At 47.1% G+C, this 25,118-nt stretch overlaps 1 protein-coding gene across 2 annotated transcripts in view; it reads left to right on the top strand.

The window, feature by feature from the left end:
• Positions 1–23,251, top strand: part of TM6SF1 (transmembrane 6 superfamily member 1) — a 26,613-nt gene extending 3,362 nt beyond the window's left edge. Inside the window, exons 2-10 of one of the 2 annotated variants that reach the window (XM_021680587.2) lie at positions 1,732–1,835; positions 4,966–5,063; positions 8,946–9,049; positions 10,661–10,743; positions 11,357–11,478; positions 13,400–13,504; positions 15,563–15,655; positions 15,840–15,959; positions 23,028–23,251. In XM_021680587.2, coding sequence (XP_021536262.1) covers positions 1,732–1,835; positions 4,966–5,063; positions 8,946–9,049; positions 10,661–10,743; positions 11,357–11,478; positions 13,400–13,504; positions 15,563–15,655; positions 15,840–15,959; positions 23,028–23,219 — 1,021 coding nt within the window. In that variant the 3' untranslated portion in view covers positions 23,220–23,251. The remainder of the gene's footprint in view (positions 1–1,731; positions 1,836–4,965; positions 5,064–8,945; positions 9,050–10,660; positions 10,744–11,356; positions 11,479–13,399; positions 13,505–15,562; positions 15,656–15,839; positions 15,960–23,027) is intronic. The other variant, XM_021680588.2, reaches the window with a different exon arrangement.
• Positions 23,252–25,118: the final 1,867 nt, after the last annotated feature.

Here is a 25,118-nt window from a genome sequence, read left to right on the forward strand (position 1 = left end):
CATTCAATCACCATCCACCATCCATGATCCATCATCTGTCCATTCATTCATTATCCACCATCCATCCATCCATCCATCCATCCATCCATCCATCCATCCATCCATTTCTCCTTCCTGGCTTCTTTTCCTCTCTTTCCCTCCTTCATCCATTCAATTCTTATTATCCTAACAGAAGTCCCCAGGCAGACTTTCTTTGTCAAGAAAGGTATCTTGAAAAAAGCTGCATATTCCCATGCCTCACCCCAAAGTATTTGATTCTGTAGGTCGAGGGTGGCATTTGGAAATCTGGGTGCTCCTGATGCCCAGAGCCCATTCCCTGACTCTTTGTGGGGCCGGGGTCAGGTGCTGGAGATACAGCTCTCCTGCACCTGTGACCAGTCTCCTGTGGGCCCATCTACCTGCAGGTTGGATGGATCTCTTCCCACTTCCTCACTGACCCGTCTTACATTGGGGGCAGATTTCTAACAACCATTCCAGCTGCAGGTGAGTGGAGTGAACTTCAGCATGAGTTTGTCCCTCAGCTGTCAGTAGGTATTGTTAGGTTGTGGAATCTGTGACTGAGAAAGGTACTTTCCAGAAGTCCCAGGGCATATGGCAGAGGTGATCCAAAAGTCCCCTTGTCGGTCTGCTGTGGTGTGGAGGGGTTTCGGCCGAGAAGTGCTGTTTGTGGCAGCTCTGAAGGGCTGTTGAGGAGGCTGTGGTGTAGCAGGCTGCTGGAGAGGGCCATGGCCCTCTGTCTAGGACTGCAAGCCCTGCTTGGTGCTGGAGGTGTGAGAGAGAATCTCTGTAGGTCTAGAGGTGACCTCTGGGTGAGAGAGCTCGGAGTCCATTGAGATAGGACCCTCTGTGGAGACAGGGATGTCCTCCATTCATCCACAGTGCCTGGCACATAGTGGTGCATAAAACATTTTATCCTTAATATGTTTTAAAATTAGTTAATAAACAGATGATGAAATGACAGGACTTTGCTCAGGTCGCCCAGTTAGGCAGTAGCAGAGTAGGTCCTAGACTCTAGGTGTCTTGACTGCTAACTCAACCGAGCCTCACGCCCTAATGCTGTCCCACTGGGAAGGGGCCTTGGCCCCTGGTCTCCTTGGTATCGGGTCCTTTTCCTGTGCCCACCCTAGCCTCACCTTACCTTCCAGGCGCGGGGTTGGACTCTGGCTTGCTGCCCCGGGTGTGTGGAGCTGGCTTCCTTCTGGCCGCAGCTCTGGCCCAACTCTTCCTTCCTTGGATTGGCCTCATCCTCTGGCCCCTTTGATTATACACATCCTGGGGCCCTTCCTCCTGGTCCTCCTGGAAGGTGTGTGTAGCTGTGACTCTTCTGTGCTCCCTGGAGCTCAGTCCGAAGGTTTCTGGCTGGCTCTGAGGGAGGTGGCAGATTTGGTGGTTAGGCCTGTCAGTCACTGGGGAACGGGACTGGGAGGAGCGGGGGTGGGGGGTGGACGCAGAGGCAGTGAGGCAGGGGCCATCTTCAGGGTGGGCTGGGATGGGGTGGAGGGTGCAGGTGGGCAGGCTGGGAAGAGCGAGGAGCTGGTGGTTCCAGTCCCTGAAAGTCACACGGGTGGCCTGCGGGGGCCAAAGCACTGCAGAGAAACCTGGCTAAGCCCACAGCACTGGAACTGGATGCAGAGGCAGAGGTGGGGGCGAATGCATTCAATAGCCAGGAAATTCCATGCATCAACATGTTTATTTCGATAAGTGACCGCCTCCCTGTTCTGGTCGTTGCAGTTCCTGGACAATTGTAGGGGTTGCTGGCCTCATCTTGCTCCTGGTAGCCCTGCTGGCTCGTGTCCTGGTCAAAAGAAAACCACCCCGGGACCCACTGTTCTATGGTACGTCTCCATGCGAGGGAAACGGTTGGTGTCCACCTCGCAGCACAGCTCTTGGGCCTTCGCCTTCATCACGCTTCCCCCACAAAGAAGGAGTCTGTCTCCCGTACCCTGAGCCCCACTGGGGAAGTGGCAGGAAACGGAGGAGTGTTTCAGGGCAACGCAGTCCTCCCCTCCAGATGAACACCTCCTCTGAGCCATGGACCCCACCCTTTCCCAGCAGGGATCGTGGCGGAAAGTCACTGCCAGGGCCAAGCAGGAGGCCCCTCTGTTCCTCACCCCCACCCCCAGCCGTGCTCTGACCTCTGGCCTCGACTCTTGCAGCGGCTCCTTCCCGTGCTTCTTGCCTTTGCCTTGCTTCTTGCCGCCCCCTCCACCTGGCGTGGAACTGAGCTGTACAGTGTCTTGGTCCACTGAGGAAAACAGTGCTCCCCGTGGAGGGTTGCTACAAACATTCAATGATATTAGTCAAATATTTACACAGTGCCTGAAAAGTACACACGTGCATTACGTAAGTGAATACACCCCTGATCCAGCACTTACAGTGTGCCTGGTGTGGCCCCGAGCACTTCAAAGTATTAGCTTATTTAATCCTCGCAACAGATGCCCTCCCCTTACAGATGAAGAAGCTGGCTTGGAGCCGCTAAGACACGTGGTCAAGGTCATATAGTGAGAACGGCATTGACCCCCGAAGCCACGCTCTTCTTTGCACCACACTGCCTCCAGCAAAGCCGTCCCCGCCTTCAAGCGCGTCCCCTGCCGGGAGCTGGGCTGCACCTTTACTTGTTCAGTTTCTGCTTTAGCGAGGCTGCATATCAGACGCCCCCAGACCTCGGTGTCCTGCCGCAGCAACAGACATTTCCCATGTTTCTGCAGCTTTACGGAGATGTAATTGACTTCTGACACCGGGCAGGCGTAAGGTCTACCCCGTGACGATGTGATACACGGCTGCACCGTGAGATGGTGGCCACAACGAGGTTGTTCGCTGTAGGGTCCCTCACCTCACAGAATTACCTTTTTCTGGCGTGTGGTGAGAACATTTAGTGTACAGTGCAGTCTTGTTCACCGCAGTCACCACGCTGTCAACTTACTCATCTTACAACTGGAAGTTTGTACCCTTTGCCCAGCGTCTCCCCGTGTCCCCCACTCACCGGCCCTGCAACCACCGTTCCAGCCTCTGTTTCTATGAGTTCAGCTTGTTTGGCTTCCACGTCCCTGAGTGAGATCACACAGTCTCGGTCTTTCTCTGCTGACTCATCTCGCTTAGCACAGTGCCCTCAGAGTCCACCCAGGTTGTTGGAAATGGCAGGATTTCCTTCTTTGTTTATGGCTGAGTCATACTCCATTTTGTTTATGCCTGTCTTCTGTACCCACACTTCGGGTACTTCCAATCTTGGGTACAAACATTTAGTGCCCACGCTCACGGGTCTGCAGGTTAGCTAGGACTGTTGTGCATCGGACTGCGGGTCATATTCAGAGCTGTCCCATGTGTCTCCTTGTTCTTGGACCAGCAGCTCCCCATGGTGGGCCCTTCTCATGGCAGAGGAGACTTGGGAGTTGGCCACTGTCACTTCCATGCACACTCCAGTGGCCAAAGGAAGTCGTGTGGCTGAATCCATCATCAATGGCATGGGGAATATTCTCTGCCCACTGTGGATCTTGGCAAAGGTGGGGAGGGAAAGAAGAATTGTAACTAATTTCTCCCAACTTGCATATAAAAGACCCTGAAGCTTAGGTAAATCATGTGACTTGCCTAAGGTTGGACAGCCAGTGGGGAGATGAGTTGGACCTGTCTGAGTTCAAGGCCCACATCATTTCTCTGGCCCCACACCACCTGTCTTTGCTCTGACCCCAGCCTAGGTTTCGAGAGTGGTCTCCTGCTGCTGTCTTTCCACCCCACTCCATGGAGCCCATGCTTAGCTGACTTGGGTCTCTTCCAATTCCCCAGGATTGAGCACCCTTGTTCCTACACCCTCAGCCCTCTGTTCTCATCTATGTCCTAGCTTGAGCACACTGCAGCCCTGGGGCCGGGGCTTGTCACCTTGGACCCAGCATCCGACACTCCCGTCAGCCTCAGTGATCAGATGCTGAGCGCTTTCTTTCCTGGGGGACCTTCGGGGGCTGATCCTGACAGCAAGGTCTGGAGCACAGACCTGGAAGGCACGGGAAGGCAGGGTCTGTAGGGCAGGGCACTCGCGGGCCTTGCATCCTGGGGAAGATGTGAACGCCGGGGGCTTGGCTGCAGACTTGGCAAGGCTGGCTTCCCTTCTCTGGGAAGTAACCTCCCCATTTTATCATGGCTGTTCTTCTGTCCACCTTCGAATTCTTGTCCTACCCGTGCCTGCCACATGGCTTTTGATGGGGTACAGCTTGAAAATGCATCCTTATTGATAAACTAACATGCACTAAGTTGATCTTTTGCCATGTAAAACGTATCATTCTGTAGCTGTGTGTTGCTGGTAGCTTTAAGCCTATTTAGGAGATTCTCACAACCTGAGTGAGATTCTCTAAGACGTTGTGGCTTGGCTTCTTTCGTATTCAATTGTGCCGTCTTGTACCCATTTTAAAAATCACTGGCCTTTCTTCTTACAATTTGCCCATCAGTCATCATCCATCTTTAGGCTCTTCAGTGTGGACTAGGGCAAACATCAGACGAGCTGGCTGCAGGTGGGATGCTGGTATGGCCCCGGGCAGCCACTGGTAGGTTGTGGAGGATGGATGGGGTGACCTGGTAGGATCCCGTGGCACAGTTAGTGGGTGAGCATGTCATTCTGTCCCCCTGGTGGGTGTCCCCTTGGAGAGAGCACTCGGGCAATGACACGGAGATCCATAACAAAGGCGAGGGTCCTTCTGTACAGGAGGGACCTTCTGTTCGTCCATCTTGACAGTGCCCAGTGTCTTCTGGAAAAGATGAAGACGAAGTCACCATTTTTGGTGAATGCCAAGCTCTTAGTCATTGCCTCCTGAGCTACTGCTTTTTAAACTATTGCTTTCTTGGGGCGCCTGGCTGGCTCAGTCAGTGGGGCGTGTGACTCTTGATCTTGGAGGTTGTGGGTTCAAGCCCCACATTGGGCGTAGAGATTAATTTACAAAAATATAAATAAATAAATAACGACTTCTTCCTTTGCTCTAGTGTATGCAGTTTTCGGATTTACCAGCGTGGTGAACCTCATCATAGGCTTGGAACAGGATGGAATCATTGACGGGTTCATGACGTACTACTTGAGAGAGGTATGGGATCGCTTAGTGACTGTAAGCCTTATGCCGAAGGGTCAGCACCCCAAGTCCCGTTGCTCAGAAAGATGAAATCCCTACATTTAGTGTAAGGTGGTAAGATCCGTGGTATTTCTTTTACTGCCACAGACATAGGTGATTTATTCATGTGGAAAAGTGAAGCAGAAAGTTAGGATTTGATCATGGGAGACACTTCTTTTCAGCATCTTCGTCTGATACCTCCTCCCTCACACCTGGTCCACTACCTTTTTCCTTTGCTTGTATTTAATATAAATGAGATACTCTAAAGGAATTTAGTATTTGGTGTCTTACTATTAAAACATTACTATATCCGAAAGCCCAGGTCGGTCTTACGTGTGTTAGAGAACACTGAGACACTTAATGAAGCCATTTGATGGCGATGATCCTTCCCTCGCTGTCATATTATAGGGCTACTTGCCCTTGAGAGAGCTAGTCCTCTTTCCCTGTTTTAGTGGTGTGATGAATCCAGCCCCAGAGGTTAAGTAACTTACTCAAGGTCACACAGGAAAGTACAGTTTTCATCTGTGTTTCAAGTAACGGCGAGCTTCATATGTTAAGCAAAGGGAGTTTGGATTTTATCTCACATTCGAAGGAAGAATTTGTGTCAGGGAACATGCAGTCAGCTCTGGGAATGATGGGCTTGAAGGGGAGTGTCTGGGCTGAGAGCTGGGACTCAAGTCAGGAGGCTTTTGCAGGGCCAGCAAGGGCTTGAGGATGGCCTAGGCAGAGCCAAGCACAGGAGGTAGGGAGGAGGGACGAATTTCAGAGGCTTTGAGTGCTTGGAGTGGGTAGGACTCAGGGATTAGCTGGGGGTGATGGGGAGAGTAAGGTCCAAGAAGACCTCCTGCTTCCTGCTTTTGGGAGAATGGTGGTGTTATTAAACTAGAGGGATGACGGGGAATTCAGCCCCGCAGACAGGAGTTGGGCACAGGGTATGGGCACACTGTGGAGATAGTGCGGGTTCGGTCCCGGACCGTTGCAATAAAGCAAATATCACAATAAAGCAAGCCACATGAAGGTTTTGGCTTCCCCATGCACCTAAAAGTTGTATTTACACTATACGGTAGTCTATGAAGTGTACAATAGCATTGCGTCTAAAAACCGTATATACCTTAATATTAAAATACTTTTTTGCTAAAAACTTGATTATTATCTGAGCTTTCAACAAGTCCTCATCTTTTTGCTGGTGGAGGGTCTTTACCGTGATGTCGCTGGCTGCTGACTGATCAGGATGGTGGCTGCTGAAGGTTTGGGGTGGCTGTGGCAGTTTCTTAAAATAAGACAACAGTGAAGTTTGCCGAGGACAGGGAGAGAGGGAGGGAGGGATGCAGGTAGGCGAAGCAGTCAGACCACACCCAACAATCGCCATCTTACATGGGTGCAGTTTGTGGGGCCCCCCAAACAGTCACAGTAGTGACATCAGAGATCACCGGTCCCAGATCACCATCACAAATAGAATAATAATGGAAAAGCTTGAAATATCGCCAGGATTACCCAAATGTGACTCAGAGACACAGAGCGAGTAAACGCTGTTGGAGAAACGGCCCCGAGAGACTTGCTTGACGCAGGGTTGCCACAAACCTTCAGTTTGTAAAAAACACAATGTCTGCAATGCACAGTAAAGTGAAGGGCGATAAAACAAGGTCAGCCTGTACACAGGGAAGAACTGGGCCTGGAAGGAGTCAGGGGAGTCCTCACTGAATTAGTGACACTGCTCTAGCATTTTTTCAAATGGCAATGACATTGGAAGGTAAACATTTTCCAGATAGACGAGGAGGGTGGAGGGCATTCCAAGGAGAAGGGTCGGCTTGATCAAGAGCTTGGAGGTGAGAAAAGGCAGGCGTCTCCCCATGGTCAGCCCAGGGTGCAGGTGTGCAGGGATGATGTTGAGTTCATTTGCGGACATATGGAGTTTCAGGTGGTGGAGGGACATCCTGGCAGATGTCCCAGTTGGCAGGGCTTTGCAGGTCTTGAGCTCTGAGGACCATTCCTGACAGAGAAATTTGGGGGCCATCTGAGTATAGATGGTACCTGAAGTCTTGCTCGGGAGAAGGGGGAGAGAGAAGATGGCCGAGGGTGGAGTGAGTGGACCTCGGGAGGCCGTGGCCAGAAGAGTCCCTGAAGCAGATTGTGAGGCCAAGAGGCAGACAGAACAGCTGGAGAGCCTGGGACCTCTGAGTCCAAAGAGTGGGGAGCTCTCGGGGAGGAGGTGGCTGCTGAAAGGGCGCAGAGGTTGAGGTGTTGAGGGTGTCAAGCGGTGAGGCATGAGAAGCTGGGATGGGGTGTCGCTCTGGGAAGGTTTGCAGGGCCAGGTTCTGGGCGCCTGGCTGCCAGGTAGGGGAGGTGGGGCCGGGCCTGCGGGCGGCCACCAGCTTTGGGAGGCTTTTGAGTGGAAGAGATGCGTTAGGAGCCAGGCCTCATGAGTCTTCATCTGGCAGGTGGATTGGAAAGAGAGGGAGACAGAGAGACCGTGTGGGACTGGCTCCGTGAGGGGCACTGAGGGCTTGAACAGGGCCATGTATGGACAGGGAGGGTGGCCCGCAGTGACCTCAGAGAGAGAGAATTGACCAGACTTGCCCGCAGACTGCAGAGGAGGGAGGAGTGACAAAAATGGCCCTGTGGCTTTGAGCCAGGTGGGCTGGGTGCTGTCACGGTTCATCGGGAGGCTGGGCGGGGCTCGGCGGAGGGCAGAAGCTGAGGAGTGGAAGGAGTTCAGGGGCGTTTGGAGGGCCCTCAAAGGGCCGTCCAGTTAAAGACACCCATCGAGCCACCAGGCGAGGCCGGCTCCGAGGGCCAGGTGCATAGGCATGACCATGATGTCGTGACATGGCATTGCTTTGTCCAGTCATAGCCTGTCAGAGAGAAGGGACGCGGGCACGCAAGTCCAGCTGCCGAGGCACTCCCACCTGCTCCACGGTCCTCATGCCATCAGATGCGTGGGGAGTGGCGACAGAGCAGTCCCTGCCCTGGGAGCGTGGGGCTCCAGCGGGGCCCCCTCTTGGCCGCTGCCGACAGGACTGAGGGCATCTCAGGGGGACACAAGGCAGGAGAGCATGAACGTGGGAGCGAGGAGAAAGAACGAGGGGGCATCAGAATGACATTAACCCCCCTGTGAATTAGACCGTGACTTTCTGGGAGCCGTCTGGAAGAGGGAAATGTAGTGCGTCATAAAATCTCATGTTCATAAAATTAATTTCTCAGGAGAAGTGTGGCTTTTCTTGATGGTATGCTCCGTGCTAGGCGTTCGCTATGTGACCTTAGGCTGGTCCTGTGACCCCTTGGAGCCCTGTTTCCTCATCTGTAGAGTGGAGTGAGTTGTGGGTCCCGTAGGGTGGCTGGGAAGGTCGAGGGGGTGGGGTGCCTGTCTGTCTGTCTGTCTGTGTGCCTGGGTGTGGGCAAGATGTGCCTTCCTCAGCCTCAGCCCAGCAAGCCTGGGGATCAGCATGTAGGCGAATGACGCAGGGCAGCTGGTGGTTGTGGCGGGCGGAGTCTTCTCTGGCCACCCCCTCCGGCCAGAGCTGATGCACCTTTGGTCCCAGATTTGACTCGGCCTCGGTGCATTAGCTGTGCAACCACGGTTGCCCACGATTCCACCTGCCTGGCGTCACTGTCCACGTGCGTCACCCAGAGGATGGCCAGGCAGGCTCGGGGCCATCCCACGGCAGACTCTGGCGACGGCGGCTCCAGGGCAAAGTTTGTACGGGAAGAGTCCCGTATGGGACTGAGCCTAGGTTTATCTTAGCAGACGAACACAAGCCAGCTCTGCTGTTCCATTTTACTTGAAATACAGGTCTGGTGTCCTGGGTGGAGATGTTTGAGTCCTATTTAAAGGAGACTCCTCTTTTACTCTTTCCTTAGGGTGAACCGTATCTGAACACTGCGTATGGGCACATGATCTGCTACTGGGACGGCTCTGCTCATTATCTGATGTATCTGGTGATGGTGGCGGCCATAGCGTGGGAGTAAGTCAGTCCGTCTGCCGGGTGTGTCTCTTTGCCAGCCTAGCAGCCGATACGCACGTATGTAAGGAAAACAGACAGAGGGGCAGGGCACAAACAGCTACACACGCACGTGAAGATACGCTCCACGGACATGAGTTAGACGTAGTCAACACAAGTTCCTTTCTTGGCACCGCTGCCTTTTGAACATGTCCCCTTTGGACGATCCCCTGCCATGGGGACAGCTTGGGCAGACCCCTTACGCTTCTGACTCTGTTGTCCAAGAAGGACAGTCTCGTCTGCAGCTGGATCCTCGGGGATGCACGTGGGGCTAAAGAAAGGGGGGCAGAGTCTTACATGACAATTTCTGGTTTCTGGGGATCGGTGCCCTCAGTTCTGCTATGCCAGGACTGTCGTGTGGAGCCCAGGTGTGGGCTCTTCGGAGACCCCTACGCCAGGAGACTGTGTGTGGCACAGAGGCCTGACGTGAGCAGTGCTCTTGCTGGCTGAGTTCGTGGGACTTCCCCGCCCTTGCTGGGACACCCACGGCGGCTTTCTGCTGGCGTCCCTGTCACCCAGAACGTGTACCCTTTGTGGCAGGATCCTTTCAAGCCCAGCTACCTTCCCAGGCCTTCCCGTGGCTCCAGGTTGGAGAAAATGATGCATTCTTGCCCCAGATTGAGGTGGAAATTCAGCATGACCAACTCCTTGCCCTATGCCCCTGCCCCCTCAGTCATGAGCTCAAGGACAGCTCCAGCTGAGTTTGGGACTCTTTCAGGTCCTAGCCTATCTCTTCATGAATGTTCCCAAGCCTCCAGGGCACACGTCAGGTATTTCGGAGAATGCCTGGACTCTGCTTGGAGGCGGCCAGGAGTGGGTTGGAGTTTCTTTGGCTCTATTAGAGAAGTTCTGCTATGGAAGAAGATTCTTGTTTGTCCTCCTGCTGACAGTCCCAGTCATTGTGAACTGGCCTCTTGGGAAGTGGCAGCTCTTGGCTTGGGAGGTGGGGCAAGGCAGAAAGGTCCACCTCTATTTCCCTTCAGAGAATCTCCCTGTGATCTCTCATGGCCCCTTATGGAGGTGGGGTAGCAGGGTTACCAGCTGAAAGAGTTTTGTCAACCTCGCCTATGAAGATTCGGGGTCCGTGTCCAGCTGCCCCATTAGGACACGGGCTAGGTGGCACTTATGATCTTCATCGCTAGGGCTCCGGCCACAATTCTGACACCAGGGAAAGTCCATTTCACATTCTGTCACTCATACTCATTGTAATGCTTTAAAATATGGATCCAGTTTCCCTTCTGTTTTGAACCGTCTTTTTCCTTTCCTGCTGTGAGTTTCATAGGACACAGTGAAATGCAGGACTCCTTGGACTGTGATTGACCGTGTTGTAGTTTAACAGATGATCAGGGCAGCAAGCATAATTCCTATTCAAAGGACACAAAGAGGGGTCTATAATATATCACAGATGGAAATGAAATTTGATCACTAGGGCCCCTTAGGGTTGATTGATTACTATCGATTCAGTAAGTTGCGATTCATACACTTCACTACTTAGGATAATGCTAATCATGTGGACCATCTTTTGCTAACAGTATTCTAAGACGAGTGAACTAAGCCGACATTTTTTCTTTGCAGGGAGAGTTATAGAACTATTGGCCTCTATTGGGTTGGATCTATTATCATGAGCATTGTTGTTTTTGTGCCAGGAAACATTGTGGGTAAGAAACTTTATCTTAACATTCACTTTCCTCTTCTGAAACAATGGGGGCGTGTTTGTAAATACAGAAGCCATCTTGGTTGTTATTCCAAGCTTACTGAAAAGCGGTTATGCAGAATCCTTCCTTTTCCCCTCCATCATTTCACCTGTTAAAAAATGCTTTTGAGCAACTTTCAGAAGTGTACGCTGAACGATGAGACAATCAGCGATTCCTGACATTTAGGATCTAGAGGGGGTAATTTGTGTCTGCAGCTATCTGCGGTGTGCAAATATTTCTTACAACTTTTTGTATCATACGTAACTCTTGACACATTCGATAAATGTATTTGAGAACTAAGGCTCTTGAAAGTTAACGTGAAAGAGGTTATCATTTATGTGTGCACACAAACAGGGTATTATATTAAATATTCTTTAAGAATACGGTAGCTAGGACATGCCTGGTAATGTGCACCTCATAGTTTTAAATTGACCTGTTTTATTTGGTCTCATGAAGAATATGGTCTGGTCCACAGCACAGTGTTAAATGACTTGAGGTGGGTGTCCTCAATGTTACTGGTGTTTAGAGATGCTTTTTTGCAAACGTTTGACTCTCTCTCTCTCTTTCTTTTAAATAGGGAAGTATGGAACCCGCATTTGCCCTGCTTTTTTCTTAAGCATACCATATACTTGTCTTCCTGTCTGGGCTGGTTTCAGAATCTATAATCAGCCATCAGAAAATTATAATTATCCCTCAAAGGTGATTTTATTATGTTAACTGTAACCTGTTCCCAAACTCACGGGGCGCACTCACATCTCCCGGCTACTGGATCAAACTGTGCCTCCGGGCACTGGAGGTCTGGGGCAGACCGTTTGACTGCGTTGATTCTGTGCATTGGTCACACCTTAGTTACAGTGGCAGAGATGGTCTGTTTCTGTCTGAATACATCTGCTTCAACTGGCCAGGCTGTGCTTTCTGGACCTTCCTGTGCCCTGGGTCACACTGACTGTTCCCAACAGAGCCTGTTCAGGGTGTGGAGTGTGTGGTTTGTCTGGGGCTGTTAACGGCCTGGTGTTTGAGCATTTGGGTAGCTCTTGCAGAGATGCCAGGGCCTTTCCAAGGGGAGGCTGGAGGGATCCTGCTGTTCGGGGTAGCACACACAGCCTCAGGGTCTAATGTACCAAGGGATCCAGGCACACGAAGACTGGCTACAGGACGTCTTCCGAGACACCTCCCTTCCATTCACAGCCAAGGTGGTCAAGGCGAAGCAGTGCCGGCTGGGCAGGTACTCTGTTAAGGTCTTCATTTCTAAGCCGGTAACATCTAAGTTTCTCTTCCTTTTATAGGTAATAGATCCTTAAGCAAGATCCTCTAAGCAAAGTCATATACGGAAATACGAATTACTAGAGATCGTCAGAACATGATTATTCAGTTGACTCTAAGATTTACAGAATTCCTTAAAATGCATTGTAATTTACAAACACCTCATTTGTAAACAATGAGACACCCGCTGTGCACACTCGGGATGACGCACTGACATCCTTTTGAGGAACGAGGTGGTTGTTACGAAGAAAAAGCAAACGGTACCCATCGTCCTGGGCTCCACGGCTTTTAAAAAAGTCTCCGCGTCAGTGTGTCAACACTGTTCATGCCGTGAGACACAGGAAACTGTTACCATTTTTTAAATGTTCAGACACAGTGATGGCCAGGGAGAAATGGACATGGTCACACAGTGCTGATAGGAACACAAATCCAGACGTGCTCTGCAAGGCAATTTGGCGGTGTTATCAACCTTAGCAAATTTAACCCCTTAGCCCAGTAATCCCACGTCGAAGGCCCTGTCCTCAGAAGGTCATCAGAGAGATGCAGTCAAAGATCTTTGTGCAGAACTGCTCACCATCACGTTAACAGTGCAAATGCCTAAATGTCCAAGACTGTGAGAGTGGCTGAAATATGGTCCTTCCACATGATACTACGTTTTAGAAGAGTTTTTTTTTTTTTTTTTAATTTATTTTTGAGAGAGAGAGAATGACAGAGAGAGAATGAGAGGGGTGAGGGTCAGAGGGAGAAGCAGACTCCCTGCCGAGCAGGGAGCCCGATGCGGGACTCGATCCCGGGACTCCAGGATCATGACCTGAGCCGAAGGCAGTCGCTTAACCACCTGAGCCACCCAGGCGCCCCTAGAAGAGTTTTTAATAATGTGGGCAAGTGCTTGTAATATAAGATAGCAGTTGAGGGTCCAAAGAACAAATACACAATTGGCTATATGTAAAGTCTTAATTTTGTAAAAAATAAATGTAGATCAGATAGATGATAGATAGCTCTGGAAAAACATAGTGACTCTTAATAGTGGGTTGGGTTTATGGTTACCTTACTTTTAAAATGAACGTATCTTACATTTATAATCACAAAACTCCTATTGCAAGAAAAAAAAATATGACTCTTAGAGCTTGAAAGGCCCTTCAGGATGACCCAGCCCAATCTCACAGAGGAGCAAAGTGGAAGCAGAGAGGAGGTGGGACATGATTTTCCTAAGTTAGGTGGCTAGTGGTTTATGACATGAATCACCTGTCTGCTGAATTCTCTCCCCATCCAGCACCATAGCACTTAGGCGTCAGTAGATCTCAGATTCTTCTTTGGCACTCTGGGCCTGCTCATTGGTTACAAACTCTTATTTTAGGTCATTCAAGAAGTCCAAGCCAAGGACCTGCTGAGAAGACCATTTGATTTATTGTTGGTCGTGTGTCTCCTCCTGGCAACTGGATTTTGTCTGTTTAGAGGCTTGGTAAGCATCACAGATCAAAGTAACATTAAAAAAAGAAAAACATACATTTAATCAGACTTCCTAGTGCCCTCACAACATTCCTCCTGTTAGAGCCCGGAGACCCGGCCCTGCTTGCTGCCACTCTCCCACGTGAACCTCCTTCAGCTCCTTGGATTAAGCCCACCTGGAAGTCTCTTCCTTCCCCGGTGTTAGGGTGCCTGAAAAATTAGCTAGTAGAGTCTCATTCTTTTGGTTTCTTTGCTGTTTCTGATTTAAATGTAAATGTCTTTGGGAAGGGTGGTACCTGAGGCCTCCATGATTGTGCTCCCCGGAGTAGGGACATGGCATTGAGGAAGGGCCCAGAGTAAGGAGTTAGGATCCTGGCTATTTACCAGCTGTGTGGCCTTGAAAAATGACTTAACCTCTTTGACCTCAGTTTCTTCATCTTACGGTGCTGTTTTGAAGATTAAATAAGAGAATAAACATCAAACACTTATACGTGGTAAGTGTTCACTACATGGGGTTACTAGTTACTATTTTTTTCTTAATATTTTATTTATTTATTTATTTGAGAGAGAGAGAGAGTGCAAGAGAGAGAGCACAAGCAATGGTGAGGGAGAAGCAGGCTGCCCATCAAGCAGGGAGCCTGACGTGGGACTTGAGCCAAAGGCAGACACTTAACTGACTGAGCCACCCAGATGCCCTACTGGTTACTATTTTTATTGATGGATGATCCTTTGCAGTGCTTAGTTTCATGGTTTATTCTTAGTGGAAACGAATTTCAGCAGCCAGAATCATATGGGTAACTATATTCAGCCTCAGTGACAATTACTCTTCTAAGCCTGCCGGCTTGCACAACAGTTGGGGAGCCGAGTGGCAAGTGTGAACTGATGTAGCTGACTTACTGTCTTGGGGTCCTTGAACCATATACTCTGTGCGGCTGGCTGGGTTCGGAGCGAGAAGCTGTCTTAAGAGCAGTCTCCATCAGTACATCAGGAATTTCCTGGAGTCGAGTCAGCTAATAGGAGGAGTGGCACAGGGAAGGGATGTAAAGGAGAAAGCAGAGCCGTAGGCTTTGCTCAGAGCACAGAGCAGTTAAAACTGCTTTTTTTCCCTAAGTAATCTCCATGCCCAACATGGGGCTTGAACCCATGATCCTGAGATCAACAGTCACACGCTACCGACTGAGCCAGCCAGGCGTCCTTAAAACTGTTCTTTGGTTAGTTTGCTCTAATTCCCAAAGCGAAAAGAACAACAGTAACAACAAAAATGAGCCCCAGCTGTATTCCTGCATAGCCGTATCCACTCTGTGCACCAGAAAGATGTGTGCATGTGGGCAGGACTTTTGCAGACGGGCTTTTAAATTTGGGCCCATTGTTTACCAACTCTGCCACTGGCCCGTGTTCATAGATGCTATCTAGATGGGACAGCATTTATGGCCAAAGACATGAGGAGTGATGGAGGAGGGAGGGGACTCAGACGGGACCTGGCTGGTTACGTGCCAGAGAGACTGTGTCACTTCTGTGGCCAAGAGCCTGCTGTGACCAACTCTGCTCCCCGCTCCCTTTCAAAGTGGACACAGGATGTGGCTTCACACAGGACGACCCTGCTTTCAGATCACCCTTTACTGCCCCCAAAGGCCCTGTGCTCCGTGAGCCACTGGAGAGAGGAGGAGGCTGTTTTTTTAAAGTCTGCAATGCATAGTAAGATGAATTTGGTCTAGGGATGTGCTCTTCCCGCAGAACAGCTGGCTAGCTATTTATTCCCAGGAAAAGTGAAACTGGTAAACCAGCGCGAGCTGCGAGCTGTGTTTTGGCCGGTGGAAATCTAGATACTTAGGAGGTACCCAAGAATAGAGCATTAGTTATTTCCTGCTCTACTGTTAACTTCTTCATCTCCTTCGAGTAGATCTGTAGAATATTTCTTTTCTTTCCCTTCTACTGATGAGCTTCTACGATACACAGTTTTTGTTAAATAGCAAAACAGCTTGTGGCTGAACCCGGAACATTCAGCTCTCTTAGCAAACGTTGAGAATCAGATGTGATTGTAACTTTATAATGAATTCGTTTTTGTTCCCAGATTGCTTTGGATTGCCCGGCTGAGCTCTGCCGATTTTATACGCAATTTCAAGAGCCCTACCTAAAGGATCCTGCTGCTTACCCTAAAATCCAGGTCAAGTAGTTTTGAAGCCCATGGTCTTTTTGAAGTTAATGTTCATTCTTTAAGAATGGGAACGTGTGGACCCATGTAGGAAACGGGAGTTAATATTCTCAGAGATAAAAATGTTCGTCTTTGGTGCTTTTCGTCAGGCCAGGCTGTGAAGTTGCTGACGATGTTATTTCTCTGTTCAATGCAGATGCTGGCCTATCTCTTCTATTCTGTCCCTTACTTTGTGATTGCGCTTTATGGCTTAGTGGTTCCTGGATGCTCCTGGATGCCTGACATAACACTGATGCATGCCGGAGGTCTAGCTCAGGTACTAAACATACGCTCTGTTCAGAATGTCCGCTGGGGATCTGGCTGTCATTGTCGAGAATCTGAGAAACATCTCTTCTTGGTGTTTAAGGGTGGGTGGGAAGCAGGTCCTAGACTCGTCCCCTTTTGTTCTGCAGTTCTTTGGGAGACATTTCTGCGTATGCATGTTATTCAGATCTTGCAATAACTACATGGTAGGTGTGGCAGCCAGCTCTACGGGTGAGGAAGCTGAGGCCCAGTGAGGTTAATGGTCTGTCCCAGGTCACACACCCAGCAAGGGGCACCGCTGGTTCCCGGTGCTGTCTCCCAGTCTCTGAACACCATGGCTACTAAACAAGAATTGAGAGCCGTCATCATTGAGATGTCTGTCTCACACCGAAGATGTCATAATTCTGTTGTGCTACACTACACTGAGCCAGGGAAACTGGGTTTGAGAACATTCTGTTCCCAGTCATGCCATTCCTTCCGCCTGCTACTCAGTCAAGGCCCTGGCCTCAAGCATGAGCACGGGTTCAGTGAATGCTTACTTCACTGAACTGGAAATAAAATTATCTATGGAAGTGTATTATTACCCAAAGTACATTTTTACAAGGTAACAGCAAGACAAACTGATCTTATGAACAAGGAAGAAAATTATTAAGTAATTTTATCTTTCCCCCCTTCTCACTATAAATAAAAAAGAAACAAATGAATCCATCTTGTAAAATCATTCTCTTGCATCTTGCTCTTTTCGAGCAGGCCTCAGAATGAGGCTCATGTGGAAGCGGTCAGAACATACAGTTTTGGGACAGTACAACAGCACTCTGCCATTTACAGGCTGGGAAAATAGCTATAGGATTCATGGGTTAATACTTGAGGCTAACTCCTCCCAGTCTGAGGTAATTCTCAATTACAGAATTTGAGTATTAGTATCAAAAAAGTTGGTACAGTATCCGCCAAGTAAGGGTTCCTGTTCTTTCCCTGAAGGACTTAAGAGGGAAGAGAACTAGTATTTACCCTCTTGGCAGACCTCTGACTAGCTGATTCCTTAGGCCAGGTTTTGAGCCTTTATTTCCGTATCTTCCAATACCAACTATAAGCTGACTTCCAATTTTCTGTCTTTAGGCCAAACTGTTCCCAGACTCCTAGACCTAATCCCAGACTCAGTCTTTTCACTTGGCTGTCTTGGAGTTAGTGTCTAAAATAGGACTCCTGACCTTCCCTACACCTTACCCCCATTTCCACCATCCCTGCAAACAGCCTTTTCCATTCCCTCACCACTACATCTAGCCTGTCACTAGGTCTAGTTCTGTCTCCAGAGGAATCCGCAAACCCAGCGCTTACAGCTCATGGCCCTACGGTGGTCTGCGCTCTCACCTCTTACTTTACGGGAGGCAAAGCAGGCTAAGTGTTGTACTTACTTATCTGTAAAGATGGGCTGTGTGCTCTGCTGGAGTAGGAAATACGCAGGGGCTTAACACAATGAAGTCTTCTTTCTTGCTTGGGCAAAGATCATGTGGGATATTTTCAAGAGCCAGGCCTGGCACCAACCCGACTGACTGCACGGGAAGCAGATGAATGTGGTCTTCCTGTGTGCCCCAGAAGAAACAGTGTGACGAATACAGCATTACCCCTGCAGTTTTGTTTTGTTTTTTTAAAGCCTTACTTAAAGATAAGAAAGCAGAGGCTCTGGCAGCTTATTACTTGCCTGGGGTCACAGTTACTAAATGGCAGAATAGGGATCTGGAATCCTGCCTGACCCCAATGCCCACATTCTTCTCCACTGGTATCCCTCTTCTCATGCAGACATTAGGGGCGGTGGGGTCCTACGGCACAAAGCCAGACCTTTTATGGGCCTGGAGGAGCCAGCCTCTGGGTGGTGGGAGGCAGGGACACAGCGTGCACTGTGTTGGGCCGGGGAAGCGTTTAGGTGTTGCAGCGGGCAGCAGGTCAGAGGGTGGAGTAAACCTTGGCTTTTATTTTCCTGGCCTTATTCTCCCGCGCTCCCCAGGAGAGAGGGCCTCCCACCAGCCTCACTCTCACCAGTCCCTTCCTTCGAGGATTAGCTTGCTCAGAGTTTGACGTGGTTGCTGTCCCTCTCCAGGCCCTGTACCTGGTCTGCCCTGTAGTGGGCCCCGGTGCAGGAACATGGACCGTCATCATCGAGGGGGCTGACAAGAGTGAGGCCACTGTTGGACCCAGCCAGGCGGACAGTGGGCAGTCAGGAGGCTTGGGAAGGTCACACCTTGGGGGCCAGGGGGCGCTTAAAGCGATAGCACTAAGATTAATCCCGACTGTACCTGCTGGTGAGGGCCAGGCCTGCAGACAGGCCCCGTGGCTCCGGCCAGGCGGTTCGGGGAAGGGCGGCGGGGCCGATAGAGCCCTCAGCAGCAGTAGCAGGGGCTTCAGTCAGACCCTGGGCCTTGCCGGAATCCTTGGGCTTATCCACCACTGCCCAGTTTGACAAGGTAGCTGGAGGCTACAGACCAGAGCCTGCAAATGTCAGAAGGAGGTTTCTCCCAACCCAGAACGGTGTCATCTGAGAACTGGGTGTCTGATAGTCCCACAACTCTGGGCTGGGCTTTAATATCTATCTACTCGGAGTGTTTAGCCAAAGGAAAAGTTACAAATCACACTGGAACCAAAGTGCCCATGATGAGAATGTTGAATTCCAGGTATGTGATTGGTTTTCTACCTGGCCAATACTGGCTTCTGAAACAAATTCTCGCCTTGGGAGGGCATCTGAAACTTTCATCACAGAAAACACCCTCCCTAACCCAACTCGCATCCCTCGCTGCTAAAACTGTCATTTAGAAGGTTTATGCACTCACGATCCCACTAATGTTATCAAAGTTTGCATTTCTTGAAAGGCCTAGTGAACTCCCAAGACTCTGTGATTTAGTAAGAAAAAAAAATCTTTGAAAAATTTCTAGATCAGTACAAGTCCATGGAAAACGTGTTAAGTTCTTATGGGTCCCTGATTTCAGATTCTGTAGGAATCTGCCAAATCTGCTGTCTTCAGAAATCAAAAAGTAAAATAAAATCAAATAAGCAGGACACATTTTACACCAAAGAGCCAGTGGGGACTTATTCATAACTCAATTGTCTTTTCTTATAAAATTCCTATTGTAGGATTGAAGTTGCAAGTCTAGTTTGAAAAGTATTGCAGGCTGCTTAGATCCACTTATTATTAGTACCTTCTAGCAACTGAAGAATTTTTCTCTGCTAAAATATCACTGAACATTAGAAGAAAACAATCTAGTCAAAATGGTTAAGAGCACGAGCGCTGGAGAGACTGTGTCGTTATCTCAGCCTGTCCCTGAGGAGCTCGTGACCTTCACCACCTTGGATTCCTCTGCTGTGAAAGTTAGGATAATACAGGAGCTTTCTCCTAAAGCTGCTGGGAGGGGATTAAATGAGGGCATATATGTAAAAGGCTTACAACAGTGCCTGGCACAGAATGCGCTGTGGGTCTTTGTTGCTGTTCTTCTTGTTGGTTTAAGATTCCCAACAGGAGTCTAGAGAGGAAGTGCCTTGTGTTGCTCAGGAGATTCATTCATCTGTAGCCATGTGTAACAGATATTATTACCTAAAGAGAGAGCTTTGGGAGACTCGCAGTGGGTTTGTCAGGGAGCCTGCCGCCCATCCAGTGCCACCCACAGCCCTGGAAGCAGGAACAGTCTCCCCTGGGTCGGGAAACACCCCTTCCCACTGGCTGCTCAGACTCTCCCACTCCCTGGCTACAGCGGATGCTGTGTACTTCCTCACAAAAGGGTCTGGAAGCTTATCTGTGGATAATTTGGTTGTAGAGTTGACTCTCCTGGAGGCGAATTTTATGTTTTTTTTCCTTATGGAAGCCTTTAGGAAATACCTGAAAGATTTCGGAAGAACATGGATAATTGGGATACTAATGCAAATCCTCTTTTAATAGTTTGCTTCAAGTGTAATTCATCAGAATACATCTTTATTTAGTATTAAAATTAGACTTTGGGTTTAATGTCTTCACATGATTATCCTTTGGTGGAGACAGATCGTCTTGAAATTGTCAAAAGGTCAGCAAGGGTATCTAGAAACAAAGAGCCCACCTGAGTTCTCAACAAAGTAGAATTTCAGACATTGGCACTGCCCTAAGCACTCCACAAAGATCAGCTCATTGAACAGGCATAGCAATCCCTATGAGGTAGGCTCCATTATTATCCTACTTTTATAGATGAGGAAGCCAAAAAAGGTTACATACCTAACCCAAGGTCATACTGCCGGTAGAGATGGGCTCTGACACTGGAGGTCTGGTTCCAGATGCAGTGTTCTTAACCCCTGGACTGTGCTGCTCAGAAAACCCTAAAAAATGACACAGTTCTGGATTAACTACTTATATTGTATCAGCCAAATAGCCTGGCTGTTGTCCCAATATTAATTTTGGCCTATGATACTTATGTGGACACATGATACTCTTTCAGCTCTTCTTTCTGGAACCGAGATCATGATTTTTAGCCATCCTTTCCATGTTGTCTCTAAATATAAGAAAAGGGAGCTATTAAAATTTAACCGTTCTTGGCTTTTTTTTTTTTTGGCCGCATTTTCCATTCTAATCATCCATTAAAAAAAAAAAATCAAAGCATATCTTGTAGATTTACTTGAGGTGGAAGCTGATTTAGAAGGGCAAGAAAGAGGATTAGGGGCTCCCAACGTCAGATCACTGAACTTGGCAGAAGTTTCTGGGCTCCACAAGTCGTACCTATGATCCTGGGTGACAGCTCAGCGGCACTGAGCCCGGAGCCCCCGGATGCCAGCCCAGGTGCCAGGCTGAGCTCTCGGTCCTGCCATCGGCAGGCCTCGTGTGCTGGGGGAGGGAACCGTTCTCAGCGAGACGGGGTTTTTCCGAAGCCTGGGGAGGAAGCAGTGGTTGGGTGCTGACTCAGCGGGAGGTGTGGCCACCGTAAAGATACCTGTTAGAGTGCACCCACTGCCAGAAACCGCAGAACACTGGCCTCAGGCTTCTCTCACCTGCAGACACCTCTTTGCATTAGAAACATAAGTAGGTAATTCTGGAGAAGGCAGGCCTACCGAAATAGGTATAAAAATAGAGAAATGCTTTGTAGAACCTTTCTGTACTTTGACAGTCACAAGACCATTGTTGTTTAATGTTTATTGAGCTCTAACAATGCGAGAGGCGCCACACAAAACATTAGACACAGTACCTGCCCGGTGGGCTTACAATCTAATCTAAGGACATGATCATTTTGTAATGTTGCCATGATTTTGCTGTTTTTTGAAAATGAGGTATTAACTGCACTGGGGAGTGCAGGAAAAGAGCCTACAAATCACTGACTTTTTATGCAGGTTTCCCTATGCAAGTAGGCATGATTGCTCATATTAATCTCTCAAAGTATGGTTGGCACTTGCCCAAACCTGGTGATTTTTGTCATGTGTACAAGTGTCTATAAAGACAGAGACACCGAACACACATTTCTGAAGATCGAGGTTCATATCTGGCCTCTAGTCCAGAAGTTTGGTTATACTATTCAGAAAAACAGTGTTACTCAAAAGAAGCCCGAGGGAAAAACGGCAACAGGGGCCAAGCTCCTGATCACTGCTCCTAGAACTACCCAAGAGCGGCTCCTCGGAGCAGCCCCTCCAGTACCCTTTACCCACAAGGCCGTTTGTCTTCAGCGCCCGGAGATGGAATGCTTACCATCTGCGGGGTGCCCTCTGGGCCTCTGCCTGGGGGACATGTGCTTGAGGGCAGAGCCCTCACGGAGCCTCAGGGATCACAGTGCAGATAGAGGTGGACAGTTTCTGTGTTGGTCTTTGGTAACATGCCACACTAATTTCCTATCTCCAGAGAGTAGCAAAACTGTACTGTGAGGTCCCTAGAATGTATCAGTACTTTGTAAAAATGTAGCCTGTTAAAGTACCTGTCACTGATACAGATCCATACACATGCTGCCAATGAAAGCTTGTCCTTTTCTTCTCTTGGTAAAGTCAAGTGCTAAGGAACACTTTTATCTGTTAACCACTTAGCAGAATAAACTGATTTCATACAGAAGGAAGTGTAAGAACTTATACGTATTTAAATAAGCAAATTATTTAGTTTTTCATTCTTATTCTGTGACTTCTTTAGGTTATAGTACCTTCTCTCTTCACTTTGATCCTGATGAACTAATAATTCATCACTTGTTGTATTTAGATTTCCAATCCTTTATTCACATATAGCTTAGATTTCCAGACTCCAGGGTTGCATTTTGTAACAATACGAGAATCCTGAGGAAATCCTCACACAGAAGCCTTTTCTAATACAGTTTTCCCCTGTGCTTATGAAAAAGTATCAAAAAAGATACATTCTGAATGTACGTTATGAACAAGTATATAAGTACAAATGGGAAGCTCTAGCCTCACGTTATGCTGACAAGCTGTACTTCTAAATAAATTAGAATTTGATTTGAAAAGGTTGCCTACATGTACATTTACCATTTTATAAAGAGCAACCACAGTCCTACCCCCACCCAAGCTGGTAACAACCTTACTTACAAAACAACCCTTAAGTATTTTTAAAGTTGCATAAAAAACAAATACATGAAGAAATAAACAGAAAATATATAATGAAGGGCTTTGAGCTTTTGTTGCAAGGAATAGGTAAAAAAGACTGATTAATGAAGCTGAGGTCCTCAGTGCTTCTCTTTAAATAGCTATATTAAAAATATTTTCACTTTCTAAACTCTGTACTTTCTTCATTTTTATTGGAACACACTTAGTAAGCCACAACGAGTGCCTGTATAGATCTCCAGAATGCAAATCAGAAGGGAAAAAAACCTGAGATTTTATTCAATTTTTCTTTTAAATTGAGCACTAATGTTTGGTAAGGGGCACTGGATGGATGATAAAGCCACACTAAGGAAGGTTTACTTTATTTGAACAGTTATGTTAAGACTGGCCCTAAATTCAGTGAAATCCTGAAGATTATGGATTGTTTGAGGGTACTGGTTTTGAGGGCACAGGAAACATGGTCTGAATGAGTCATCCAGAACACATTGTGAATCCAACTGAACACAGAATTCATGCTTACCTCCCCCCTTTTTTTTAAATGCAACAGGCTCAGTTTTCTCACATCGGTGCTTCTCTTCATGCTAGAACTGCTTATGTCTACAGAGTCCCCGAAGAAGCGAAAACCCTTTTTCTAGCATTAAACATAGCATATGGAGTTCTTCCTCAGCTCTTGGCCTATCGTTGTATCTACAAACCAGAGTTTTTTATAAAAACAAAGGCAGATGAAAAAGTTGAATAAAGATATTATTTCATGTTCTTCCTCTCTAGATTACAGACTTTTGTTATCCTGGTACTGATATTTTGTCCCATTTCACTCCCTTCCCATACAGGAATACTTAAGAATATGTAAATTCTTGCTCTGCACTCTATGTGTGAGCTCTCATATGGTTTTGTGTGGGTAAATTTTCTTTTTTTGAAGGAAAAGTGAAGTTGAGAAACAGTTTGTTTAAAGAAATATATTCAAAATTATTTGTGAATAAGCTTGACCTTCTATTTCAATATTTTGTTTGCACATATTAAATATAACTGTAAACAATTACAACTTAGCTCCTACAATAGTGAGCATGAAAATGAACTATTCAAAAGTGAATATGGCCTATGCATATTAAAAAATTCAAAACAGCAAATACATACTGGAGAGATACTTTTGGCATATAAGATACATATGTGTCATTATTAACCTCAATATAAAAAGCAAATCATCACAATATTTTAAAATGTTATTTGAAATATGTTTTCCCAAGGAAAGTATATTATTTACTGCTGTTTTAAAAATTGCTTTTAATAAAATTTTTTTGTGAGTCTAAATAGCTAAGGAGGGATCGATAACTTTATCATTACCCTTAATGAATACTTGTTTTATTGGTGACTGGAAATATTTCTATTGTATTTCTGTGTATATTTTTAATAAATTTTTTTGGCCTTTTATGAAAACAAATCTTATTAAATTTGAAACATTTTGTAATTTTTTTCAGAAACAGTTTTGTAGTCTTTAGGATTTTTATTTTAAAAATCTGTCAGTTACATGTTCCAATTCAAAATGTCATCTACATTCTCCTTATGTTTTAGTGTGAGCAATGAAGAGGACTTTTGATGAATTAATTAAATTTCATTAATTTAAGATTGAACTAAAACACTCAATGTTAAAAAGTACTTTTCAAGGAAAAAGAACTGGAGTGGCATCCTTACTATCTTTTAATGAACTTTTCATATTTGGAATTATGAGTATAGAGAAAAATTAGTATTTGTTAAGCAAGAGAAACAAGCTAAAACTCCAGCTGCCCTCTTAGTGCCCTAGAGGGGTAAGCAGACGGTGCTTTCATATGCTCGGCTGCCATAACCAGCACCGTGCTGAGCACCATCCTCAATGGCCCTGGGCTTTTAGAACGTCTCACATTTTTTCTTCATGTTATTTATTAGCTCTTCACCAAAATAAGAAAACAAAAAGAAAATGGGAGTTGAAACCAATGCACGGATAATGTCAAGTGTGCGAATTTAGGGTCCACTGAGCTGGTAAGTATTATCTGAGATGTGCAAGCAATAGCGTAGCCATTCCTTTCCCTCCCCCATGTTTACAAAAAACCTAAAACCCAGGCAGTGTTTAAAAAAAAAAAAGAAAGAAAGAAAAAGAAAACCCTCACCTGCACTTGATTCTATTGTCAACTTGCTGTTAACAATTTTTGCTTTAATATATGAATTACATTAATACCTCACATTACATAGATGAAGCCAAATTACACTAACTTTGTTGTTTACAACCTCAAATCTTACTCCCAGTACACATTCCAATAAATTTATTCTGTAAAAACAATACATTTTTTTGTTTTTGATTTTTTTTTTTTTTACAGTAAATTTTTCAACTACAAACCTCGAATACGCGAAAGATGTTCCAAGGACAAGCATAACAGGATTGATAAAACTCAAACTGACTAAATGTGTTCTCACAATATAAGCTGGCATAAAAATAAATAAAATTCTCTATTATCACAATAGCAACAATAATGTACACATAATAATGGTTTGTGGATGAATATCAACTATTCTAATTCTAGTTCCAAAAGAAAACAATGGTTCATTTAAAAGTCAATGCTTTGTCTGATTTCCCATAGGGCTACTGCTGATTCCAGCTTTAAAATGT

The sequence above is a fragment of the Neomonachus schauinslandi genome, chromosome 9 (genome assembly GCF_002201575.2).
Source record: "Neomonachus schauinslandi chromosome 9, ASM220157v2, whole genome shotgun sequence".
Classification (NCBI taxonomy): Eukaryota; Metazoa; Chordata; class Mammalia; order Carnivora; family Phocidae; genus Neomonachus; species Neomonachus schauinslandi.